At 46.1% G+C, this 17,465-nt stretch overlaps 1 protein-coding gene across 7 annotated transcripts in view; it reads left to right on the top strand.

Annotated features, from left to right (window-relative positions):
* The window catches only part of KTN1 (kinectin 1), a 49,366-nt gene extending 34,646 nt beyond the window's left edge, over positions 1–14,720 (top strand). For 4 of the 7 annotated variants that reach the window (XM_015865834.1, XM_015865830.1, XM_015865833.1 and 1 more), the window contains 11 exons: positions 200–289; positions 1,181–1,261; positions 1,985–2,074; positions 2,162–2,254; positions 3,574–3,645; positions 4,163–4,246; positions 4,449–4,532; positions 6,980–7,063; positions 8,450–8,542; positions 13,184–13,307; positions 14,187–14,720. In XM_015865834.1, coding sequence (XP_015721320.1) covers positions 200–289; positions 1,181–1,261; positions 1,985–2,074; positions 2,162–2,254; positions 3,574–3,645; positions 4,163–4,246; positions 4,449–4,532; positions 6,980–7,063; positions 8,450–8,542; positions 13,184–13,307; positions 14,187–14,191 — 900 coding nt within the window. In that variant the 3' untranslated portion in view covers positions 14,192–14,720. The remainder of the gene's footprint in view (positions 1–199; positions 290–1,180; positions 1,262–1,984; positions 2,075–2,161; positions 2,255–3,573; positions 3,646–4,162; positions 4,247–4,448; positions 4,533–6,979; positions 7,064–8,449; positions 8,543–13,183; positions 13,308–14,186) is intronic. The other 3 variants (XM_015865836.1, XM_015865835.1, XM_015865832.1) reach the window with 1 other exon arrangement.
* Positions 14,721–17,465: the final 2,745 nt, after the last annotated feature.

Raw genomic sequence — 17,465 nt, 5'->3', positions numbered from 1 at the left:
AAAATAAAACCTTAAAAGCATGAAGAAACATGAAGGCCAAATTTTGAAACAATTTACTGGCAATTGTAGAGACTACAGAGCCTTCCTCACTGAAAGCCACCTTTCTGGGTTAAACAAGTTACTTTGTGTGTAGGAGAGTCTATCACCACCCCAGTGGAGTATGTTGCCCTATTTCACATGAGCTCTTTTCTTGGTTTAGGAGAAGCAGCAGCACGTGGAAGCTGCCGAGGTGGAGACACGAGAGCTGCTCCAGAAGCTGTTCCCCAACGTTACACTTCCTGCCAACGTGGTAAGAGAAGTGGGGCTCAGTGCTCTGCTCCCACTGCCTTGGTGGTTTGCAATGTGTCCCTGCTGTCTTCACTCCCAGGAGTTCTCCAGTGGGAAGCAATTGCTTTCTTCTTGTGAGATCTGTGCTTGGTAGCAGCAGAGAAGCAAAGCTTGACTATCTCAAGAGCAACATTAATCTTTTTTATCCTTTCTTTTTCCTTTTAACCTCCCTGACATCTCTTTCACCTGCCTGTGCTACCCCAATTTGAGTGTTCTCAGTGTCCTGATGGTGGTCATTCATCACAAGACTTGAGTCTTTAAAGTGACTTTCTGTAAGATCATAAGGGATCCTTCCTACTGAGATCCCCAGAATTACATGGCAAATGGCTGCAGCAACAACAAAAAATTCCTTAGGTCTTGAAATATTTATCATAGAGCCCTGACAGCTGCAGGGAGATCTTTGTGACCCCACTGTATTTCAGTACTTACAAGTCCCCGTGGGCTGTGTCTGTCATAACCCTATGCTCCTGAAGTTCTGTCTGTTGACTCTGGGCTGCTTATGACAGAGTCAGAATGGTTTGAGTTGGAAGGGACCCTTAAAGGCTATCTGGTCCCACTCCCCTACAGCGAACATGGTGCCTACAGCTGCATCAGGTGCTCAGAGCCCATCCAGCCTGAGCTTCGGTGCCTGCAAAAACAGCAACATCAAAACAATTTTTTCCTTATATCCAGTCTGAATCTCCCCTCCAACCTCTCTGTGCAGGTTAAATAACCAATGTCAGGCTGTTGGTCAGCCTGTGGGAACTGGGGAACTGAAATGCTGTACCATAATCCTTCGGTTGGAGGACAGATGTCCTCTAGATAACTTTACTGAGGTTACCTGTTGCTCTAACTTGAATGTATTTCCCAACAGAGCCATAGCGAATGGATATGTGGATTTGAAAAGATGGCTAAAGAGTATTTGAGAGGGACTTCAGGATCTGAAGATATCAAGGTAAGCACAGACACTTTCCTTGTGCATGGCATGGTGTATTTACTGGTACAAATCTTGCAGATCTGTGAAGTTCAAGCAGATGATAAGGACATTTTTAAAATAGATATTGGCATTGTGCATATTGGAAATACAGGAGCATCTTTGAAAGGACCTTGTAGAGTTTTGAAAGCACTAGTTGAAATTCCTAGTTGCTTTTTCAAGGAGCTGGTTTGGTTTTGGGCAAGTAGGGTTACTGCAGTACCTTCTGAAAGGGTTGAGATTGTGTTGGTGAATGTTGTGCTTGATATTGTAAATAGCTGTTTATGAGGGTGGACGGTGATAGGACAAGAGGGAATGGTTTTGAGCTTAGATAGGGGAGGTTTAGGTTGGCTCTTAGGAGGAAGTTTTTCCCCCAGAGGGTGGTGACGCACTGGAACAGGTTGCCCAAGGAGGCTGTGGATGCCCCATCCCTGCAGGCATTCAAGGCCAGGCTGGATGTGGCTCTGGGCAGCCTGGGCTGCTGGTTGGTGACCCTGCACACAGCAGGGGGTTGGAGCTGGATGAGCATTGTGGGCCTTTGCAACCCAGGCCATTCTGTGATTCAGTCTATGATTCTACTGTCATCCTTGCATGGGGTAGAAAGTCAGACTGGCCAATATCGAATGCTATTTGAAGTAAGGTAGTTGTAGAACTCAAAGCTATCAGCTGAAATGTGACTTCTGGTTGTCTTTCCTCCTTTGGCAGGTTATGGAGCAGAAGCTGAAGGAGGCTGAGGAGTTGCACATACTGTTGCAACTGGAGTGTGAGAAATACAAATCGGTTCTGGCGGAGACGGTAAGCGGGATGCCTGCTCCTTATGTCCTGTGATGCTATAAAACTGCCTTTCTTTTGCTGAAAGCTTTCAAATCACGCTCTTTCTAGGAGGGGATTTTACAGAGGCTACAGAGGAGCGTGGAAGAGGAAGAAAGCAAGTGGAAGATAAAAGTTGAAGAATCACAGAAGGAACTCAAACAGGTATGTCTGAAGATCTGCTTTTTATTATAGGCAGGCAGCTTCTGCTTGAAGCAGCAAAGGGTGTTTGAGAGCTGCAGAGACTGTGTAGAACAGCCCTAGCTGCATGGTTTGTTCTATGTGTGACCAGGGATGAAAAAGGTGAAGTCTGCAAATAAAATGATAGGATGGAAGTGTATGTGTCCCATTAGAGTGCTCAGGAATGTGCATTTTCTTATCCTGACAGCTCAAACTGTGTTTCTGTTAGATGCCTGTTGTTTTCCAAGTCCATTTGCAAACAGATGCAGATTCTTGGTGCAAAGGTTTGAGTATTGTATAATGATAAGCAAGATGTTTTGCTTCTTTGAAGCACTTAATCCAGTCTGGTCAACTAATTACACTTGAGATTGCCTGCAAAGCTTGCCATTTTGAGAAAGCTCTGTTGCTTGCACAAGTAGCAAGAAGAAAGCCTTTTATGTTTCTTTCCTTATCTAGAGTCAAAGTAGGTCAAACTGTGTTGTGTTTTTTTTTCCTTTGCAAGAAATTATTTCTTAAAAGTATTTCTGTTTAGCAAATGAAGTGTGAGCCTGAAGCATTCATATAGATAATTTATAAACCTCTTGTTTGGGGGGATTACAAAAGGCTGACAGATCTTGAGCTGTAGAAGTGCCACCATCTGCTGTGCTTATACAGGCCTTAGTACAGCTAAATGTGCTGGGTTTAGCTGTATATAGCTTGCGAAGGGCTGACAATAGCAGGACATGGGGAAATGGTTTTAAGTTAAAAGAGGGAAGATTTAGGTTGGATGTCAGGGGGAAGTTCTTCACTAGGAGAGTGGTTAGGCCCTGGAACAGGCTGCCCAGGGAGGTTGTGGATGCCCCGTCCTTGGAGGTGTTCAAGACCAGGTTGGACGGGGCCCTGGGCAACCTGATCTAGTAAAGGTGTATGTTTGGTGGCCCTGCCAGGCAGGGGGGTTGGAACTACATGATCCTTGAGGTCCCTTCCAACACGGGTCATTCTGTGATTCTGTGTGAGTGGAGACTGCTCTCCCTGTTAGGTGACTGAAAAGGTATTTCCCTTACTACGACTAATGGACAACTGGCTTAGTCCTTACACTCCAAATCTTTTGGGTATCAGGGCTGTAAATATGCATCGCAACTTCTCACGCTGGGAGAAAGCAGAAGTGTTATAATGGAGGCTCAGTTACTGGAGTGAGCATCTGCTTTGATTCAGCTACTGATTTTCATCATCCCTTGTATTTCTAAATGGTAGAAGCAGGGTTGTGTGTATATGGAGAGTTTGTCTTAGAGCAGCACAGCTAAACGATGTGTTTATCTCTGCAGATGCGCTCGTCGGTCGCCTCTTTGGAGCACGAGGTAGAGAGGTTAAAAGAAGAGATCAAAGAAGTTGAAACTGTACGTGCAGGTGTTTTTTCTCTTTGAAGCTTTTTGTTACTCCAAACATAATTTAATCCTGTGCTGTAAATCTGAATATCGTGGGATTTCTCTCCTGCAAGCAACCTGCATCTTGTGTTTTAGTTAAAGCCAAACCTTTTGGCTAATGCTTTTAAGAAGCAGAGGTGCAGAGTTCTAGAGACGGTTCTGTTGTTACTTCCATACTCATCTGTTGGATTGAGTCTATGGAAAGTGGGGCCCTTTCCTTCCTTGGGAGAGCGAGCAGTTTGCCAACAAGCAGATGTACCAAAGTAATCTTGGGTTTGATTCCTTTTCTTGTTTTATGATCTTTTTATTTTTCTTTATCTTTTTGAAGTCTAGTGGTTTAAATCTGTGCCAGGCAGTCGCTGGGTTTGAAATGCTCTCTAAATGTCATGGAACACTTGATAGAAATTTGTAGCTAATAATAAATTAAGAAAATGATGCTGCAAGGAAAACATTGAAAACATTTGTTTTAACTCTGTTTTTCTGTTTCTAGCTTAAAAAAGAGAGAGAACATTTGGAAAGTGAACTAGAAAAGGCAGAAATAGAGCGATCTACTTATGTTTCAGAAGTCAGAGAGGTAAACACGATTGACCAAGCTGTCCTTTTTCCTTTGTTTGATTAGCACTTGGCTGGCAGACTAATCTTATGCTTAGCCCCTGCGGCTGAGGAGTTTGTATGCTTGTGGCTTTAGGGTACAGCGACACACTAATTAATAATGAGCAGATGAAAAGTGGGTGTCCTAAAAGAGACAAATCCTAAAACTCTAAACTTCATTTCAGCTCAAAGATCTGTTGACTGAGTTGCAGAAAAAACTTGATGATTCATATTCTGAAGCAGTAAGACAGAATGAAGAGTTAAATTTGGTAAGAAGCTTGTTCTCCGCTGGGCACAATGTAGGCTCCCAGCATTACTTATGAAGCGGAGACTTTATTCCAAGTCCTGTCTGTTCTGCTAACCTCTTCAGCTTGATATTTTTGTCCATTGCGGTCATTTGTGTAGTCTGACTTCTACAATTTGTCTCTTTCTCTGCTCCTAACAACAGCATGTCTGGTTCTTAAGACTTTCCAAAGTCTTTAAGACTTTGATACCCGAGCCTTCTTGAGAATCAGTGCTTTATAGTGCAGATATATGCAGCTTGGATATATAACATCCTTGGAGCAACAGATGTGCTCTCATCACTTCAATTTGAGGGTTATTCTCTGGTTGTTTTATTTCCAAAGCTTTTGAGGATGCACCTGTGATATCCATGCTCTGACTGGGCAGAGGCTTTTCCATCCTTCTCTGTACATACACAGATGGATCCAGAGCAATGTTGAATTAACTCTGAGTATCCAGCCATTCTGCAGCTGGCGTTCTGATATGGCTGAATAACTCTTCTGGCTTGTGGCTTACACCACGTGCAGCATGCTTGGCTAGAAGCACTATCCAGCCAATAATGCTCCTGTTGCAGGTTTTCTCAAGAAGCAGTTGGATTCCGCGAGGCCAGACCTATAGACCCAAATATGCATGGTTTTCCAATCTGAGTCCTTTTCATCTGTTTCAGTGTCTATTTTTCCTTCCTGTGCTTGTGTTTGAACGGCGCTTTCTTTGTGCTTTTGAGCCAGGATCAAGAGAAAGGTTGTTTCTGCCACCCTGTCTTTGGGTTTTTGGGGTAGTTCATAACCTATCATAGAAGCATATTGTAGAATGGCTGAGATTGGAAGAGACCCTAAAGATCATTGAGCCCCACCCCCTGCCATGGGCTGGGTGTCTCCCAGCAGCTCAGGGCTCCATCCATGGCCTTGGACACCTCCATGGATGGGGCTAAAATAGTCGATTGAAAAAAAAAAAGTACAAATAAAATCACAAACTGCTTGAGTTTAATCGCATGCTCGGCAAGTCGAGTACAACACTCATTAGCATCCTGCCTCAGCAACCAACGCCTCCTGTTTTGAAAGCAAGGGAAATGGGAATTGAATGCATATCTTAAAGTTAATCAGTAAACGCCAACCTCTTGAATATAAGAGGCAACAATCTATTATGTTCTGTAACAACAGAAGCTTAAAAAGCTGAGCTCCCTGCTAGGGCAGCTTGACTCGGCAGCGTGATGATGCTGTGCTGGTTGGAGGAGGTAGTAAACAAGTACCTGTGTGCAAATGGCTCAGGAGTGGCATCCAGTGCATAGGAGGACTTTTTTTCCCCCTCTTTAATTTGTTTTTGGCAGTGGGCAGGAGGCTGAGGAATAGAAAATGATGGGATTTTGTAATGTTTCCCCTTATTCGTGGGTTGAGCATGGAGAGAAGCAGGAACTATTGCAGAGTGCTTCCCCAAAATGGGGAAACCAGCATCCGCTGGTACATGTGGTCCAAAGTAGGGGGGGGAAGCCCTCTGTGCATGAGACAAATGTGTTGCAGAGATTTGGAAGGAAGGAGAATCTGACTCTCTGCGTAGCCCATTGTTCAGTGCTTTAATCCCCTTCTGGCTCCCAAGAAGATTGACGGCAGGAATAGTGGACGTTAGCACAGTGTGCTTCAGAGCCACAAATCCTACCAAATTGCCACTCAAGCTTCTTATTAGTTTTCCTACTCAAGGCTCCAGCCTTAAGTGCTGTGGCTGGTTCTGTGTGCTGCCTTGAAGAGCCATCGAAATATCCTTTTTAAAGAAAAAAGGAGTTTATTTCCTTCCTCTGGAAGGCTGTGTTTTAAGGGCAGGCAGAGCAAAGTATTCATCCCTCTTGACGGAAATAGTTCCACTTTTTGGACTGAATCTAAACACAATCGACAACTTAATATACCCCTGCCAGTGATTCATTCCCTGATCTGACATTAGCAGACTGATTAAGTCAACAGAGTTGTAACAAGTGGTGCTTTATTAAGATGACAAGCAGAGGCCTTTTTAATTTATTCAGCAGTGAAGTGACTGTTTAGCCTGAATTAGGAAGATGACAGTCTGCATTTTGGGATGGTTGCTGTGAATTGAGTTGAAGCTGAGACTGGCTTGTGATAGGAATGCTAGAGAGGCTTATGAACATCCAGTGTTGCTAATGGTCTTATTGGCAGCATAGTTGAGTCTACTTGCAGTTAATCTGATTCCAACCGCGTCTTTTCTTCTGTAGTTTCCATTCTTGACACTTATCTTTACAGATGGACTCTCTCTTCCTTGACTGTCCTTGTAAACCTCACCGTCCATGTTCACTAATCCAGCGTGTTCAATAATCGTTAGTAATCTTACTCCTGTTGCAGTCAGTGTGCACTAGGGCAAGCTTGGGGAAAGACAAATCGCATCTGTTCGTATGCAGGGGAAACTGATTTTCTTTGTTACTGTTTTGCAGCTGAAAACGAAGTTAAGCGAAACACTGTCAAAACTCAAAGTTGATCAAAATGAGAGGCAGAAGGTAGCTGGTGACTTGCCCAAGGTAAGCAGAGACCCCTAACAGTTACAGATGTAGGTATTACTGAAGCCCTTTCAATCTGTAGTTTTACAGTGCTGGAAGATGTGGTGTTTCCAGCTGCCTGCTTGCGGGGGTGTTACTGCACTCACTGCTTTCCCAGGTGGCTGAGGCTGTGGGTATAAGAGCTTGTGCAAGATACCTGTGGGTCTTTTGAAATGGTAAAAATGCAATGAGCAGCTTTGTTTCATTACCTGACTTGAAAGTGTCTCTGGTCCATGATAGTTTTATGCCAACAGGTGATTTGAGGCTGACAAATAATCCTTTATTTTAAGAAATGCAGCCTAATAAAACCCCATCTCACAGCCCTACACCCACATCACAGCCTGAAGCTCTTAAATCCAGGCTCAAATGGTGGTGGTTACACGTTGGCTCACAAGCCATCTGCCCATTTGCACGTGGTTACAAATTGGCTGTAGCCCAGGAGACTGCAAATCTTTCAAGTGAGTTCAACACAAGCTCAATGAGACAAGCAGGTGGGTTACCTCTGCTTTTCTGCCTTGTTTGCTCTTGCAAGATGGATTGGAGTGGAAAATCTTTAAGCATGTGAGGTCTCGGTGCTGTCTGTCACCCCAGGAAGGAACCTCTCATGGGAGAACTGATAAATGGAGGGAGACAGGAATAGCCTGTGCAGTAGCTGAGGTCAAGCTCTAGGCTCTACAACACTTTGCTCCTTCTGTGATACTGTCTTCTCGGCCACAAGTACAAGATGAAACTGGGAAGGAATGCACAAGCTTTAAATGAAGGTTGCTAGTACTGTGGGGTTAACAGCAGTGCTTACAAGCATCTTCTACAGCTGTCCTGCCTCTTGAGGTAACTTAAGACCTGTCAGTGTTGGGCCAATGGGGTTGACAGAGTCACTAAACACTGCCAGGAGATGGGAAGACTAAGGAGATCTGCTATGATAAAGTGTTTAGAGTGTTTTGCTTTGAAGGGAGCTCTGCTGATGCCTGTGGTTTGTGGTGTACTCAGTATAAATACAGATCAGCAGTCAGGCTTCTGGAGACCTGCCTGTGCAGCTATTCTTGCATGAAATGAACTAAAATATATGCAATTTTTTTTTATACATAGTAACTTGATGTAAGACTATTTGAGTTTCCCCCATAGAATTGCTTTAAAATGCAGGCAAGCTGACACACGACGCACTGATTGTAAGGAGACATGTCAATCTTGGCAAATGTGTTGGTCCCCTGAGCAAATCTGGCATAAAACACATTTCCTGCTCAACAGTGATTTCCTGTGTCTCTAATGCTGCTCCTGGAGAGATTGGGGGGGAGGAAGGGGGGTATTTCAGTTCTCAGCCTTTGCTAATTGTTGCCTCCTCTATTTTGTTTTGTTTTTTCCCTCCTGCAGGCCCAGGAGTCCTTGGCATCTCTTGAGAGAGAAATTGGCAAAGTTGTTGGGGATGCCAATGTCATTGAAAACAGCGACGGTCGCACAGAGTCGGTGAGTGTTTCTCTCGAGACCATGTTCAGAGCAGCACAAATCTCGTGCTTGGGAAGATAGGTGCAGCTTTAGGCATGATTTTGATGGGAAAATTAAGGCTTGATGAAACTTCCTGACTTGCAGCTTGTCACAGAGCTGTATTCAAGGGCTACTGATATCTTCCTTTCTAAGCATTGTGTGTTCCACTGTCATCTGGGTTGTGACCTCGTTCCTGTGGCTCAAATTTGCAAGGATGAAGGGGAAAGATTCTGGACGTGAGGTCTGGGCTTCCAAGGGCTGTTGGTTTGAGCAAAAGTGGAAAGAAAGAAGTTCCCCAAACTTGTACTTCAGGAAGAGACACTATAAGTAAATCTGCTGATTACTGAATAAGCTTAAAATATTGGCTGTTGGATTGACATAAATAATACCAAAGGAAGAGGGCAGCCTTGATTGTCCAGGGAAAATCTCTTGCCAGAACCTTGAGCCTTTTGGTTCTCTGCAGCTGTGGGCAGGAACCTGCCATTAGCCACAGGTAAGTGTCTAGATGCAACTCCAGCTGGCCCAGGCTCTTGGGAATTCATACTGACCTCGGTGTGGTCCTGCAGCAACATTGTGATAGTCTTTGTCAGTAAGCAACCAACTCAAGTGCTACTTTGTGCTGTGAGTATGGAACTCTCCAGACTAAAGATGTTTTTAGGTCCTCTGGTAATTGGATTGCAGTTGCAAGATCTGGAATTGAAAGACTCTAAAGTGGCTTTTCTTTATGTTGATGGGTAATTGCCTGGGCCTGTGAGTTACTGTTTGCATGGAAGATTGCTGAACTGTTTCTGCAGCTGGTACTCACAGAGAGCTGGCCCTCACCACTAGTACAGGTGCCTGTTGTCATAACAAGGCTTCCCCATCTCTGGAAACAAAAGCTTTCCCACCAGCCTCAAAATGGCTTCAGAAGAGCTTTCCCAATAGGCAGCTGGGATGGGTAAAGCAGATGTCTCTCCAGCATGTTTTACACAGCTAAATGGTGTTGGGTGAAGCTCATTACCCATATAGTGGTAGGAAATGCTGTCATTTGAGGAGGAGAGGAGCACTCGCTGGTAGGACAAATAATTGATATCGACTCCTTTTAGCCACTGTCTCTCAGCCGAGACAGGAAGCTAGGAGTCCTCTAGGGAGTACCATATTAAAGCTTTTGCAGTCATTAGCAGGAAATAGATGGCTTTTTCTGAGTGGTCGTTCATGGATGCTGATCAATCCACATGTTGTGGGCTTCCCACCTCAGGGCTAGAGCTGCAGCTGGGCTTGGGAAACCACTGATGTCCCAGCCTTATGAGCTGCTTTCCTGGAAGGGGTGTTAGGTTTGCTGAGCCTTCTCCTGTGCTGACAGCAGAAGGGTGGATGGTGACAATTGGGTATTCCATACCCCTGTCTGCAGCAGGATGGAGAAGAGCAGCCTTCAATTCAGTGACAAACTGCTTGCTTTCTGCTATGCCCGTTCTGACCTTCCTTTGGGCTTAATGCCAGGGGTTGCCCATTTTGCTGAAGAGGCAAGTGCAGGGCTTGGTGCAGGGCTAACTATACAAGCTGACCACCAGGGCCATCCCTTGTCCTGCCTATTTCCCCCCTCTTAGCATAGCTCAGAGTGCTGATGCTGTCAGCCATGGTGTTTCATGGCTGGTAATGCTGGTCTTTAGATGTTCCCTGCTATGGCCAAGCTCTGTTTGTTTGGGCTCTCATCACTTCAGCCCTGCAGAACCCCTCTGCTTTATGTATTGCTCTACTGTGGATATGTGGGAGCGTTGTGGGGCCCTCTCCAGTTTTCCTGTAGAATATCTGTTGCTTTATTCTTAAGAGCGTGGAAAAACAGTTCTAATAAACCTGTAATTAAGCCTTCGTTAGTATATAAAAAAGAAAAGTTAATTGTGTGAACAGCGCTGTAAACAGGTAGCCATTGGCAGAGGCTGAAATTAGAACATTATCTCCTTCCTTGTGCCTTTTTTTTGCTGCTGCCTTTTCTTTTTCGCAGAACAAAAAACCAAAGCTGTCTCCCCAGAAGCCTCAAACCCCAGCTTAAAATAGCTGTTAGATTAAAAAAGAAAGTCTTGCAGCCATTTCCACCTAGCAACAGGGACTTCTTTTTTTATTTTTTGTTAGGAAGGACCTGAAAACACACGCTCACAAATGAGCATATTTGTTCCTTCTGGGTACTGGAACCAACCCACAAAATTGAGTAGTGCTGCTTGCACAAACCCTCAGACACATTCTGTGTGTTTTCGTTCGACTCCTTTTCTTTCTATTTAAAAATAGACCATTTGGGTTTTCTAATTAGCTCGCTTCCTTGTCACTTATGGGACTAGATGATGACTAAAGGCTGCCTTTCAGTGTGCTTTAAGGAAGTCGTTTATATTCAGCAGCTCTCTTAGGCAGTAAACTTATTTTGAGGATTATATGCAATCTAATGGGCTTTCTTCCCTGAATCTGTGTGAAACACTTCATCCTTGAAAAGGGAGAATGCCGTACACGTGGAGCACAGCAGGCATGAATCTGTCAGCTCAGCTCAGTGCCTGTCAGAAGGGGCATCTGATTGTGGACATAACCAGGAGGGCATAGAATCATTAAGGGTGGAAGAGGCTAAGGTGCACTAAGGGTGGGGCTAAGGTGCAGCACCATCCCCATGGTGCTGTGTGTGCCTGTGTTCAGCCCAAGCCCATTGGAAGCTGGTCAGGATTTGACTACATAAAATCTGTGAGGGTATATCTGTAATTCATTGGTAAGCAAGGCTGGGCTGGATGGGGCCCTGGGCAGCTTGATTTGATGAGGGACAGTGGCCCATGGTGGTAGGGGTTAGGGGGGGAGGGTGCTTTAGCTTCTCTTCTGACCCCAAAATTCTGTGATTCTATGATTAGCAAAGGCACAGAATGGAAGGGAGGAGAAGGCAAATGTAGGTGAGAGGAGCAATGAAGTGAGCTGGGGGGAAACGAAAGGCTCCTGCATTGCTTCTGCTTGTGGTGGTTCCTACACTGACATGTGTGTATTCCCAGTGCTGCTGGTCAGTGCCGCTGTTAATTCATTAGCTGTTATGCTAATTGCACTTGCCTCTCCACTTCAATCAATCCTTAAGAGATTGCTGTGTGAATTCTCAGCCTTGACAGAGCTGCATTTCTACTTCAGTAAGGGTAAAATGGGTTAAAGCTACTGTACAACTGATTGCCAATGGTTTTTAGTGTAGAAAAATGTTTAGCAGTTGCGCGCAAGCAAAGAGCTCTGCAATATATCGCTTTGTTCTCTTGCCTGAGCCCAGAGTAGTTTCTGTAATGGTGCAGGTGGTTGAGTTTGATTTACTGCCCTCTCTGCCTTACAGCAAGTCTAGCCACGTTGCGAGCCAAATGGGAGCTGGGAAAGTGGCCCTCTCTGAACTTGCTCTAATTTCCCTTAAACCCCAGGGAGAGATTTGCAGCAGCATTATGCATCGGTCTCGTTCTGTTAGCAGAGCTGCTTTCAGCTGGAGCACAGTTGGCTGATGCTGAGCGCTCGCGGATGCTCCTGTGTTCATGTTGGGAATTGGGTGCCGTTGTAGCGCTGGCACCGAGGCAGGTTTGCTTATTTTTAGCTGATGAATTGCAAGGGGAAGCTCTGCTGCAGGTCTGTCTGCATGTCTGGAGCTGCATAAGGAGCAGTTTGGATGCGGAGCTCTTTGTGCTTCTCTGAAGGAGGCAATCAATAAAGGTAATCAAACAGGGATTATATCACTGTTAGCGCAGCACAACCGACTTGGGGAGAAGGGCAGGCAGGAGGGGAAGAGTCCACTTTGGAGCTGCAATAGTTCCCTATTAATATTGAGCTGTTGAACTCCTTATAAAAAAGAAAAGGGGGGAAAAAAAGCAAACTGGGTGTTTCCATTGCAGGGCAGCTGTGTCACAGTGTGCCCAGCAGTGCTGGTGCAGGGGAGGAAGGGTTGGATGTCTGGCCAGATGTCCCCAAAAGATTTCTCTGGGCTGCTGGCTGGAGCTCAGTTACTAAATAGTGCTGAGGACATGATCCCATGGGGGGCAACAGACCAGAAAATGAAAAGCTTCAGTGGCTTTTAGGCTTTGAGTTCCTAGAAAAAAGACACGGGACAAAAAGCCACAACCCGAGGACGCCATTCAGCTGTTCTCTTCTGCTGACCTCAGCTCGTGGTGCACTGAAATGACCAACAGCCCCAAGCCACCATCCCTCTCCCACCCCATCAGACAAGCCCTTGATGGTCCTGCAGCCTCGTTCCTCCAGCATCAGGCTCAGAAACCACCCTAAAGCATGGCACACGCACTGTGTGGTTCATAGTGATGCTTGCAGGGTGATGGCAGCAGCTTGGTGGGGCTGTCTGGGTCTGGCTTAGCTGCAGTTAGCAGCGCAGCTCCTGGAAGCAGGGAGCAAATATGAGCCCTGTGGAGCCAGGGGGCAGCGATGCTGTGTGCAGGTGATTCCTTGGACTGGGAAATGGCTTCTTGACTTTGAACAATGTTCTCTTTAAATATGGCTGTAACCCTCTGACTTACAGAAATTGTTCCCATCTGTGCGAGGAGCTGTAATTTTATACAGGGGAGCTAATTCTAGACTTTCTTGGTAATTAGATTGTAAATGAGTTTTTAATGATTTTCTTTTTTTTCTCTTTCTTTCTTCTTCCAGGAATTGACTGATAAAAGACTAAATGTGGCGGTGAATCTTAACCAGGATGTAGGTCATCTCAAGAAGCTGCTCGTGTCAGTAAGCCAAATGCTGTCAAAGGGACGAGAACATTACCAGCTAGTAGGTGCGTGTGCAGGGCTGGGTGCTGCCCCGTGGTGGTGGTGGGACTTGGTTTGGGTCTGATGAGGCAGCTGTTAAAACCTGAAGCTTCCCATCTGGATGCATTCAAGGCCAGGCTGGATGTGGCTCTGGGCAGCCTGGGCTGCCCCTGCACACAGCAGGGGGTTGCAGCTGGATTAGCATTGTGGGCCTTAGCAACCCAGGCCATTCTATGGTCTCTCTATCTTTGCTCTCAGACACATGATCTGAGTTTTGGGTAGCCCTGTGTGAGGCCATGAGTTGAGCTTGATCCTTATGGATCTCTTCCAACTTGAGATATTCTACATTCTGCACTGCATTAAAAGTTGTTGGTAGGCACCAGGTTTCTCCCTCTCTGGGGTGAGATTTCACTCAACTGTTACTGAGCTCATATCCATGACCCTCTCAGTTTGGGCACACAGTTCTTTATCCCTTGCAGCGTTTTGTTCTCACTGTGCCTTATTTCCTTCTTCCCTGTTATGAGAGCCAAGTGTCTGCACTTGAAGTGTCTGTACTTGTAAGCTCTGATTGCTTTGGGCTTGGGGATGTACTCTGGGCTTCCCTGAGTTAGCAGCAGTGGTGTGCTGTTGTCACAGGGATCTGAATACCTAAAGCATCAGCCTGCTATGATCTCTTGGTCCAGCTACAGACATACCAACAGGGCTTTTATTTTAATACTCAGCCAGCTTTGAGACCTGGGCTTTAGTGATTGACTGCATCGTGCTGCTTAGGTTCTGAAGTGGCCCAATGTCAGCCAAGGGTTGGCAGAGCTCATCCCAGGCCAGCAATGGGGCACTCACAGTGGGTGAAGTCAGCGTGTTGGGAACTGCCGGGCTCACACACTGTTGTGTCTTTCTCTTTGCAGAATGAAGTCACGGGGGAATCACTGATCTGAGGATAGCAGAAGGCATTGTATTATATTTTGCCAAATTAAAGCCTTATTTATGTTTTCACCCTTTCTACTTCGTCAGAGACACTGAACAGAGTTTTGTCTTTTCTAATCCTTGTTAGACTACTGATTTAAAGGAAACAAAACCAACCAACCCGACTCTGTAGACACCTCCAGAGTTTAGTTTTATAATAACAAGAAAAGCTGTTTGGATAATTAGACCTTTACATTCCTGGAGAGACAGTAAACACGTAAATCTTTCGTCTTCTTTCGCTCAGTAAAAACTTGTTCAGAAAACTCCGATGTGGCAAAGTCACCAATGGGATATAACGTTTTAATACTGATGTTGTACACTGTTTTACTTCAGTACAGTTTTGGGATTAGCTGCCTCTGACTTCAACCTCAAGTAAACACTCCTTTATTATGGTTTTTTTTTGTTCTTTATTATTTTTTTTGTTGCTAATGTAATCAGTTTTTGTAATGGTGTCAGCGAATAAAGGGATGCTATTATCTGTGGTGTTGCTGTCCTCAGTGTTGGGTTCGGTGGGCTCAGGTGAGGCTGCTGCCTCTGTTTCCTTCCACACGGGACTCTGCATGGGTTGGATATGGGAAGAAAGGCAGTAAAACAGAACGGGGGCAAAGTGAAATAACTGTAGAGTTATTATGGTTTAAACTGTTCCCTTTGAGCTTTTCACAGTTACCTTTGTGGGTTTTCGTCCTAATGTTTTGTTCTTTTTCGGACTTAGATGACCAGATGGGAGACCAAGAAGCTTCACTGTTGCACCACTCAGGAAACCAGGGAGTCTCTAACGAGTCCTGACAGAGCTGTGAAATAGCTCAGAATAGGGTGAGGAAAGTTAAACCTGTGCTTCTGTGCGAAGGTTACCTTTCACTGCAGTTAAGTAAACCAGCATTGCTTAGATGTGTCATGTCACTGAGTACGACTTAGGCTGTTTGTAGGTTCTTTGAAGCACCGAACCATTCTAGTGCCAGGGTCATTCCTCATGCCTGGATCTGAGGGAAACACAAGCCCTGGTTCTGGTCAGGTGCTGCTCCTTCAGCAGGCAGCTGGAGGCCTGTTGGTATGGGTAGGCAGCAGCTGAATCACAGAACCACATGATGGTTTGGGTTGGAAGGGACCTTAAAGCTCATCCAATCCCAACTCCTGCCGTGGGCTGGATGCCACCCAGCAGAATAGGCTGCCCAGATGCAGCATCCAAAAGAGTGAGGGCAATGAGGGAGCACATTCTCCAGGCCAACTTGAATTTCTCTGCTGGGTTAAGCTGCAGAGCTCGGTTTCAAAGGGGTGAGAACTGCAGCGTCATTCCCTTTCCTCTTGGCAAAAAATCCTCCCTGGAAAGGACGTGCAATTTATTTATTGTGATAAATTTCAGCTCAGGTTTTCTGCTTTGCTTCAGGAGCTGTTCCAAGGTGTTAAAGGCAGCTGCAATAGCCTGGCTGAGCAAACCCCAATCCCCTCTGCAGAGCACTGGGAATAGCCCTGGGGATGGATGCTTTCATCTCGGTGTCCTCCCCAGTACTTGAGCACTGCAGTTACTGGCAGCTGTCTCTCCAATCTGGGAGGTGGTTTGGTCAGTGGGAAAGCCGTGCCCTGGGCATCTGCTACAATAAAACACAAGGGCTTAAAAATCAATTGGGGGGAGCTCGGCCATCGCTGCCAAGTCTCCCAGCTGCAGCCCCGAGCCCTCAGCCCGCGCTAGAGGGAGACAATGGCTGATGGATGCTGAGCTGGAGAAGGGCCAGCCCTGGGGATGCTCGGATGCCAGCGATGGGTTTTTAATTGCAATTTGCTCCCGGAGAAGCCGTGTGCATCACGGTGCTGTGAGCTTCCCAACTTCAGCGAGGGTTTCTTAATTGACCTCTGCAAAGCAGGAAGGAGAAAGGCAGGGAAAGGCTCTCAGTGTGTCCCCACTGCAGCTCCAGGAGCTGTGCATCCTCATAGTCCCTGAATGTGACCCTCCCCCTTCCCCTGCTCATCTTCCTGGAGCTGCTGCTGGCTTTTCTTGGCCCATGACTCACTCAGCTATTTGTTACTGTGATTAAAAATAAAGACATTTCATGCAGCTTTCATTCACCCTCAGATGATTTTTGCCGTTCAAGCAGTTTGGGGATTGATGCTGCTGTGTTTTCTCCCCAGGGCTGTTGGTGCTCTGGGCCACCCCGGTCCCATGTCTCCCTCACTCGGTGTTTTTTTATTGCACTGTGCTTTGTTTTTAAAGGAGAAGCCAGCTGAGAGCAACAGTGAATGGAAAATGGCTCTGCCAGAAGGGTTGAGCCACCCCAGCCCTTCGAAAGAATGGAATTCCTGTGTTTTGGTTGGAAGAGGATGAAAAAACTCATCGTTCTTTGTTTTTTTGTTCTCCTCTTTCCCATCCGATGGTCAGCCTAGGAAAGAACTCAGAGCATCTCCCATCCACACTGGTGATCTGTAGCAGACTGGGGCCGGTTCTGCCCAACACTCCAAGCCCGTCAGCCACATTTCCCTTTCTTGAGCCATCCATGTCCATTCCTGGGATGGCAGATGTCCTGCAGCCCTGTGCTGTCTGATTCCATACAAAAGGCTTCTCTTACACGTCCTTTATTTCCATTGTTTTGCCTGGCCGTGTTCGGGATGCTCCCAGGTCCCTGTGTGCCTCCATCCCCCCACCCCCCCATGCTGACGGATGAGCTGTTGGCTCCTGCATCCGCAGCACGACCCACACGTGGCTCCTTGGAGGCTTTGCTCAGCTTCCTGCTGCTATTTTTGGAGCCGTTGCACCTAAAAATACATTTTTGGGGGCTCTCGGGGAGACAGATTCTGCCTTTGTGTTGTTAAAGAGCTAATTGAACTGGTGGGAAATGCAGGCTTTTGTACAGGCCCTGTTCCAGCTTTTCCCATTGAATCTTCAGCCCCAGTCCCATGAGCAGCGTTGGCTGCAGACCCCTTCATTGCTCAGTGGGGTGTGGGATGGGACAAGGCAACAATGGGAACGTGGTTGGTGGGCATTTGGGGGGTGGGTTGGGGCTGGACCCAGAGTTCTTCATAATCTTTCCCACCTTGAATTATTCTGTGGTTCTGTGAAATGGTTTTGGATGATAAATGGCATCCCACTAACTTATAGTGACCTGGAGGTAACATCCAGCTTGGATACGCCAAGGGCTCTCATGAGGCTTTTGCTTTCCAGGCTCATCAGTGATTATTTGTGTTGACAACCTCTCCTCCAAACACAACCACGGGTCCATTTATGTCTCTGT

Source organism: Coturnix japonica, chromosome 5, assembly GCF_001577835.2.
Source record: "Coturnix japonica isolate 7356 chromosome 5, Coturnix japonica 2.1, whole genome shotgun sequence".
In the NCBI taxonomy this organism is placed as follows: domain Eukaryota; kingdom Metazoa; phylum Chordata; class Aves; order Galliformes; family Phasianidae; genus Coturnix; species Coturnix japonica.
This window is presented reverse-complemented; position numbering and strand designations above follow the sequence as displayed.